Source organism: Montipora capricornis, chromosome 13, assembly GCF_036669925.1.
Source record: "Montipora capricornis isolate CH-2021 chromosome 13, ASM3666992v2, whole genome shotgun sequence".
NCBI lineage: Eukaryota > Metazoa > Cnidaria > Anthozoa > Scleractinia > Acroporidae > Montipora > Montipora capricornis.
In genome coordinates, this window is record NC_090895.1 from 15,684,818 (window position 1) to 15,693,365 (window position 8,548).

Below are 8,548 nucleotides of genomic sequence, written 5' to 3' on the forward strand. Positions count from 1 at the left end.
TCAAGTCCCCAGACTAATTCATCATCAAAACTCCCGTATGTCAACAAAAACATAGCCGTGGCTGACTAGGGTCCTTTAAATGGAACTCCGATAATTATAACACAAATGACTCTTCACCTGAATGAAAAATGAAACAACATGAAAAAGTCGCCTCGTCCAGGTGTGTAGAGAGTCCTGAGAAGAACTGTTGTTGGAGATTTGACGAACTGGGCGGAAGTCATTTTCAAACTGATGCAAGTGTGTTGGTGGGTATACGCGTGTGTGCGGAAGTCACGACCAGTTTAAACGGGGAGCAGAGTAAAAGTGATAAGCTATCGTATGACCCCCCAAGAAATATTCAAGAAACTAACAACAACGAAGCCAGAAATTTTAATGCAGTGTGGCCTCGCAACAATGGATTAGCACTGTGCTTATTTCCAAGCGTAGGTTTTCCATTCACTTGAGACTTTTGTTTGAACGTCCTTGAATGCATACAAAACCGAATGTTACAAAGTATACTTCATGTAATGAAGCATATTTTATTTCAATTAAAACCGTTTGCTGTACAATTGTTAAAAGGATCTTCAATAAAAATTCAAACTCTTTGAGAACAAAACGTTTTGTTCTAAGTATTTTGATATCATTTATATGTTAATGCTATATCACAATGCGAATACAATACAGAAAGGATCTTAACCCCGCAAGATTTAAATTGGGTACATTAATATATCGTTCAAGGATGCTAGTAATTCTAACACATTGCAACAATTCTTTGGGCCTCTGATTTTTGGTCCACTGATTATTTCCAAGGGAGGATTAATTTCAAAATAATTTTGACACTGGCCAATACGATTAGTATAAAATACGTTCAACCAGGCCAAAGGGCTCTGTCAGTTGTTTTGCTTTAGCAGTGCAGCAGCACCAAAGTCAACGATTTCATTGTTAGACAAAGTCAAATGTGTCAGCGATGAATTGATTCCCATTGCTTTAGCCAGAACAGCAGCACCCGAGTCACCGATTTCATTGCCAGACAAATGCAACTTTGTCAGCGTTAAATTGATTTCCATTGCTTTAGCCAGTGCAGCAGCACCTAAATCACCGATTTTATTGGAATGCAAATCCAACTCTCTCAGTGTTGAATTGATTTCCACTGCTTTAGCCAGTGCAGCAGCACCCGAGTCACCGATTTCATTGTAACGCAAATTCAACTCTGTCAGTGTTGAATTGATTTCCACTGCTTTAGCCAGTGCAGCAGCACCTGAGTCACCGATTCCATTGCTAAGCAAATACAAGTGTGTCAGCGTTGAATTGATTTCCACTGCTTCAGCCGGTGCAGTAGCACCTGAGACACTGATTTCATTGCGAACCAAATACAACTCTCTCAGCGTTGAATTGATTTCCACTGATTTAGCCAGTGCAGCAGCACCTGTGTCACCAATTCCATTGTTAGACAAAGCCAACCCTGTCAGCGTTGAATTGACTTCCACTGCTTTAGCCAGTGCAGCAGCACCTGTGTCACCAATTCCATTGTTAGACAAAACCAACCTTGTCAGCGTTGAATTGATTTCCACTGCTTTAGCCAGAGCAACAGCACCCGAGTCACTGATTCCATTGTAAGACAAATCCAAGGTTGTCAGCGTTGAATTGATTTCCACTGCTTTAGCCAGTGCAGCAGCACCTGAGTCATCGATGTTATTGAAATGCAAAAGCAACACTGTCACCGTTGAGTTTGCTGCCATTGCATGAGCCAGTATAGCAGCGTCACTGTCACCTATCTGCCATTGACATGAAATACGCTGAATTTCAAGAAGCGAACCAAGAGAACTCGCCAATTCTTTTCCAAAGGTACCCTGTTCATTTTCACTTTCCTTAATACAATTCAATGCAGTCAATAGGTAGTCCTCCTCATTTGATTGGTTGATTTGACTTGCTATACTTGCCATAAGTGCCATGGCTTTTGTCTCGCACTGTTGAGCCAAGATACCACAGGTAAACATGAGCACCTGTTGAAACTCCTTAAAATATCTTGTGTCAGCAACTAAGCTATCCGGACTAATTTCCTCATCGACAAGCTGGCAACTGAGATAAAATGCAGCAAAGAACTCCTGAAAGCTCTTGTGGAGAAACCCATAGCAGTAGCTCGGTCTTCGTTTGCTGCGCGCAGCCTGAGTGGACAGAAACCCCAATTCAGGTATTAAGTTGCTGGTACCATTTCGGAATGCACTGTCGTCGAAATACATCTCATCGTTGAGCAAGCCATTCAACGCTATAGAACCAAGATGCTTTAATTCAGCGTGGTATAATTGTGTTAGGTCTTCGTCCGTTTTTGGTAATTCTTTCTTTTTCCTATACCTTCTCAACACACACTGCACTATTTCGTGGTAAAGCAGAGTTCTGCGTTTCGGCAAGTCTCCTTGGAAGTCTTCGCAAAGGAGGCAAAGAAGGGCTGTATTTAATGGATTTGCAGTCAGTTCGCTAAGGCTTGCGTCTGTGCCCAGCTTGTCCAAGAGCTTTTTTGCCAGATGGTCCTTGGTTTTAAAATATCTGGAGATAAAACCTTCAGCAGCATCTTTAGTAAATCCTTCGACTTCTAGCAGGGTGTCACAGCATTCCCGTACTTTTATCCCAGCTTCGTGCCGAGCTGTAACCACTAAGTAACATTTTGGAAGCATTCTTCCTTGAATGAGTTTTTTATACACGGGTAATTTATGGGTTGACAACTCATCCAATCCATCAAGTACCAGCAAAACCTTTGACTGATGGTCCTGAATTAAGGTGAAGAACTTCTCTTTTTCTTCCTTCTTTATGCCTCTTGGTAAAATCTGGTCATCAATAGCCTCCCATAAGTCAGAGTTAATTTCTCTGCATCTCAACAACAACAACACTTGGAAATCGGGAAACAAATCTTCAGCCTTACAGTTCTTGGCCCAGTCGTAAGCAACCTTGTTACAATAGGTTGTCTTTCCCATGCCTGGTTGACCTTCAATCAAAACCTTTCTGGGTTGTGAGCATTCTTCATGGGGTTTAAAGATTTCCAACATGCTGACAATGGAGTCAGTCTTTACTCCTCGTTCTTTTTTCCTGCTGACCATTTTAAGCCTGGTAAAAATGTTATCAAGATGGAATCGAAATTCTTCACACCACGAGAAGGGAGCAAGCCATCCTTCACGGCTTTCGTAGAGTTGTCGAATATTGTCGATAACGTCAGCTGGACCAAAAGCATCTGAAAGAGAGTAAATTCATCACTTAAAAATAGAAACGCTATTGTTCTCCCAGCGTTGAATACGTGACAATGATACTTAAGCCTTATTTGTATTAAGGTCGACTGTACTTATAATTGATTGTGAAATGTGTGATAATCATATATAAATTGAACTAAGCGCTCTTGGATGCCTTCAATCATAGTTAATCTAGGGACTGGTTATGAAACCCTGGGAATTTCAAAAGCAGGAACAATACAGTCGCAATTAGATGTTGACCCGGCCGTGACCCTGCACAATCTTTTGATTTTGGTTCTCACATTAATTTCGTATAAATTAGTCGAAGCTTTTGATTGGTTATCCTGCCGGAAAAAGCGTGTTTTTGTCAGGTTTTGTGCAGGGTCAAGGCCAAAAAAGCGAACAAAAACATGAAACAAAGAAACTTGTCGAGTTTCATAACCAGCCTACATCTATTAACTATGCTTCTTAATATTGCTACTTCACAAGAAGGAGCCCTGAAAAGGCAATTGCTGAGTGTATACTGACGAAATACAGTTTTTTTCGCGGAGATATAACGACGCTGCGTTATTTGATATTTTCCAACTCGCGGATGGCTCAAGCCATATCTCCGCTCGTATTTAGGGTCTTATGAAAAGTGATGATGATGATGATGTCTTTAATAAACCATACGATAAAAAACACATATCCTATGTTACATAAACGAGAACTGTGTAATGAATTTACAATAATATGCTGTAGCTGAAAGTGAATTATGTAATTATAACAGGTTGTGTTCAAAAATGAGTCGTTCGGTTTTAATCTTTGGGCGGAGGCAAACCATGCGACGTAAATTATATTGCTGGGGTTTAGGCTTCGGCAGAATTTCATTTACCGGATGATAGGTTAGAGCCCTAGCTTTACTAAGTAATTTCTTGTCCTGCGTATACATGATATCCTTGACATTCAATGGAACATCTGTTTAAAAAGTTCTGTACTGTGTTTAGATCACGTTCATGCGCACCATACACTGAAAGGCAATAAGTTAAATTAGACAATACAATTGTCTTAAAAAGGAGGTCTATTTCATTCTGGTCATATTGCTCCTTTCTCAAAGTTCTTAATATGTGGAGGCCCTTGTTAGCCTTAGCTAGTTTGAGCTTAACATGAGAGCTAAACTTACAATCACTCTGAAGTGTGACTCCAAGCAAGCACAATTCACTATGTTGTGGGATGCAATTGACTGGATTATAAGTGTCCTTGTTCGATTTCTTTCTAATTACGAACTCTTTGCATTTACTAGGATTACACGACATAAAGTTATCTCGCGACCAATTTAAAAACTCGTTTACTAAGGCTACAGAGGTGTAAGTATTGCCTAGTACCGGTGCAACAATTGTCGAATCATCAGCATATTTGAATAACGCAGGGAAGCCATCATATGTAATTTCAAGATCGTTAAGAAATATATTAAAGAGGTGGGGGCCACTAACGCTACCTTGTGTGGTACCCTTATTGACGGCTTTCCACCTACAGTGATAGTGACCAGACAAAATGCGTTGCTGTCTAGCGGATAAAAAACTGTGATACCAATTAACAAGATATGGCGATACATGTAATTGTTTAAGCTTGGTGGACAAAAGATTGTGTTTCACCGAGTCAAATGCTTTGGAAACGTCCATGGTAAAGAGTCGCACAACTTTACAGTTATTGTCATCTAGGTATTTGCAGATCTGGTGCTGAATAGTTAAGAGCGCAGATGTGCAGTTCTCACCCTCTCTGCTACTGCTCAGGTGATCCTCCATGACGCGTCTGACATGTGTGTTGTATACAACACTTTCAAGAGCTCTAGCGATCACAGGTGTTACACTGATTCCACGGAAATCCCCGTTCTCCTTAGGTACATCAACCTTAGCTAATGGACTGATGTTCGCTCTTTTCCAAGATTAAGGCCAGGAATGAGTTGACAGGGAAAGATTCCACACATAAGAGATAACCGGGGTTAGTAGTTCCGCGTGATTTTTTAAAAGCCAAAAAGGAATTTCGTCCGGGCCGGTTGCCGTTTTCTTCAGATTAGATTTTCTTCAGTGTTCCAAACGAGTCCCAGAGGGATTGTTGGAGCCTTGACTTCTGGATCAATGTGAATATCAACTGGTCGAATGTAGTTAGTGCCACTGCATAGATTGCCGAAGTACTCGTTTAACTGGTCAAGTGATTCACGATCTAAGGTAATACGGGCTGCGTTTCTTCGCTGCGATACCAGGTCAACACCTTTCCACCATTGCTTCGAGCCAATCTCACCCACATTATACTGCTTTCTGTTCTCACTGATCACTTCCGAAATCCTCTTATTCAACTCATTCAACCGAGCTTCATCGGACACCCTCGATTTCGATCGCAACATGGCCTTAACAAGAGGGGTCATCCAGGCAGGGTCACGTGATGACATAGTGACCACCCTTACTGGCATACACCTATCCAAGTGACCCCGTATAGTTGTCTCCAGTTTGTTCACCACCTCGTTTACATTCTTGGTTTCAAGTACCACGCCGCCCTTGTTCCTCATATCAAGTCCTGACCAGTTCCTATCCCTCCTATGTATATTAAAATCTGCAATATTCGCCACAACATCGGGCTTGTCTAGCTTTAAATGGGTCTCAGTAACAATGCACACATCAATATCATGGTTTTTCAAATCTGCCTCCAGCACAACTGACGCCCGCACCTTGTTCTTCGTTTTGGAGAGATTTCGGCACCGCAAACTCAGCCTTGCTATCACGTTGGCATGGTTTATCTCGAGGAATCGAAGTGAGATATCTTGTTCGCCGTAACTCTTGAGGAGATTTAGCGGGGCGACGACTCCTTACTACCTCTATCGGTTGTTTTCTTTCCGACCTACACATCTTTGAGCCAAATTTGTCACTTCCTCTACCGTCCCTCCGTTTCCCTGGTCCTCTGTACTTGAGTATTCCGAGCTCTTTTAGATCCCCAAGTAGTGAAGCCAAAGGTTTACCAGCAGATTTACGCAACTTAAGAATATCACAACGGTCCAGCATAGGTGTATTCTCTCTTCGGTGGACACCAATTTTGCAATGTTTAGTAGAATTGACCGCATCTCTGTCACGATCCTCCCATCCAGGATTGGGATGAATGTCCATTGATATAGTGATATCCAGGACAACAAATTTCCCCGGTGCTGCTAGAAGGAGCAAACCACGACTGTCACATCTAACGACAGCCCTCTTTACCTGCAAATGCCGGGAATAATGCATACGGAATGCAAAATTCGTCGCCCCATGAAGACAATCTTGTCTTAGGTAACCATTTAGAAAGGTTTCACCCCCAGCAGACACGAACACATAAGCAAAAAGACATAATATTGCAAGAACTCTAAAGAGTGTGGCAGCCATCTTGGCATGCATTTTAAAAATGTGATTGCCTCTCTTTTGAAAACAAGAACGTTAGCAAGTGGTGGTTACCTTTTTGGATTTTTTCAAACATGCGATGATTTAGGCCAATGGTAAGTACGAAACAGTTCACAGCAGATTAACTTTATTCAGTTAACAGAAAATTCACACCACCAGTGCGCGAGTCACTAAGTATAAACACAGCGGAATAGGCTAGTTTCGTATTGTGCAGCAACAAAAGAACACAGTCGAGGTTCAGGAGAACAATTTGCATTTTCCTTTGTTTTGAACAAAACAAAATGCAAATTATTCCCCTGAACCTCGACTTTGGTCTTTTGTTGCAGCACAATTCGGCGCAGGCTTATGACCAACTTTGATTTCCTATATTAGTGGACTGCCAAAAACGAGTTCTGGCCAAGTAATTACTGGTTTAGTGATTGCGAAAAAATGTGGTTTCTTTGTAACTTACTAGTAAAACGGTCGGCCGGCCGGCGTGGTGTAAGGGTGGCTCCATAATGTAATCATTTCATTCCAATAACTTTTGCGCAAGCGACACTTTAATTTCTGTTATGGTTTTACTGAGTTCATTCATTCGATTTTCTAGTAAAGATCCGACCACTATGATGATTCTTTTACAAATATTCGACGTTTAAAACCCATTGAGGCAAACTGAAGTTGCGTGCTTTTTAGCAAAAAACGAAATAAGAAACGCGTATCTCATTTTGCATCGATTTGGAAGGGTGTCGGGTAATGTTCCAAGTTTTAGTAAGTACGAATATTTTTTGTTGTCTCGTTTTCTGTTTTCCCGAAATCACAACATAAAACAGAACAGAAAACAAAAGAGCGAATGGACCCCGAGTTGGCAATTTGCTGATTGAGATGGCCGATTTCGAAGCTTGCAGTAACCCTTTGAAGGTGGCGTGACATTTTGATGGAATAATGTTCAGGGTAACAGACTGATGTTTGCGCAAGAAGTACGCTTTGTTTCATGACGTGAAATATTTCTCAAACATAACGGTATTTTTTTACGGCGTGAAATATTTTCACGGTGATTGTGACCTTTTTCACGTCGTGAAAGGGAAATTTCACTCATATTCCAATCCTTTTTCAACACTTTCACGGCGAGGACCGTGAAAATAGCCATAGCGTGAAATTTGGATAGGCCCCCTTTTCGGTCACGTATAGAAAGTGATATAAAAAAAGAATAAAATAATAAAATTTAAAATATACTCACGCAGTGATCTTGGTGTTCCAAGCAATCTGATTGGTTCGCTATCTCGGAGTAATTGAGCATTATTTACTGCCTATGAAGTAAATAACGTGTGATCCAAACAAAACGAAATGGCCGGCGTAAACTCGCCAGCATTTCTGAATTGGAAATATTGAGCATACAAGATGCTGCTGGGCTACAAAATACAAAGAGGGCCACAACAGTTGACCTGAAAGTTTCAAAGATAAGAGAAGAGTTCATACTTTTGCCAACCAGTGTTTGACATCGTTTTTCCAGATAATTATTACTGAAAATTAAACAATCTTCACGTCAACAATTTGTTTCACTCGGAGTAATTCTACTTTTTAGGGCTGGTCGCCCAGCAAAACGAATTCGTTACTGAAATCAAGGAATTAACAAAATGTCTAAGAACGTTCCAGACGGCAGCAAGGAAATCGTGAAGACTGGTCGTTTTACAACAAACCAACGCTCACCTCCGCCATTTCATGTGGATCCTTTACCAACTGCACTTTCAATTTCCATTTCAAATGAACCTCGAAAACCTTGACTGAACGGTAAAAATGTTTTATAGCAGACTTCGATTTAGATCGCTGATTTAAACTTTATTTTTATTCTATTAACTTTGCCAGTCAAGCTGGCAGAGCGCCACAACAGCTTGCGCCAATTACTGTGGCCCGTTTTTTACCCTCCCAACCATGATACACAACAGAAGACAGACCACAACACCGGGAACT

General features: G+C 41.1%; 1 protein-coding gene across 1 annotated transcript; it reads right to left on the bottom strand.

Annotated features, from left to right (window-relative positions):
* Positions 1 to 390: 390 nt before the first annotated feature.
* Positions 391 to 3,198, bottom strand: LOC138029100 (NLR family CARD domain-containing protein 3-like). The gene has a single exon (XM_068876794.1). It carries the CDS (start codon positions 3,069 to 3,071, stop codon positions 870 to 872), a length of 2,202 nt encoding a protein of 733 aa, XP_068732895.1. The 5' UTR covers positions 3,072 to 3,198; the 3' UTR covers positions 391 to 869.
* Between the last annotated feature and the right edge of the window lie 5,350 nt (positions 3,199 to 8,548).

Coding starts and splice junctions, on each gene's coding strand:
- LOC138029100 (XM_068876794.1), bottom strand. CDS start 3,071: ATGGTCAGCAGGAAAAAAGAACGAGGAGTAAAGACTGACTCCATTGTC.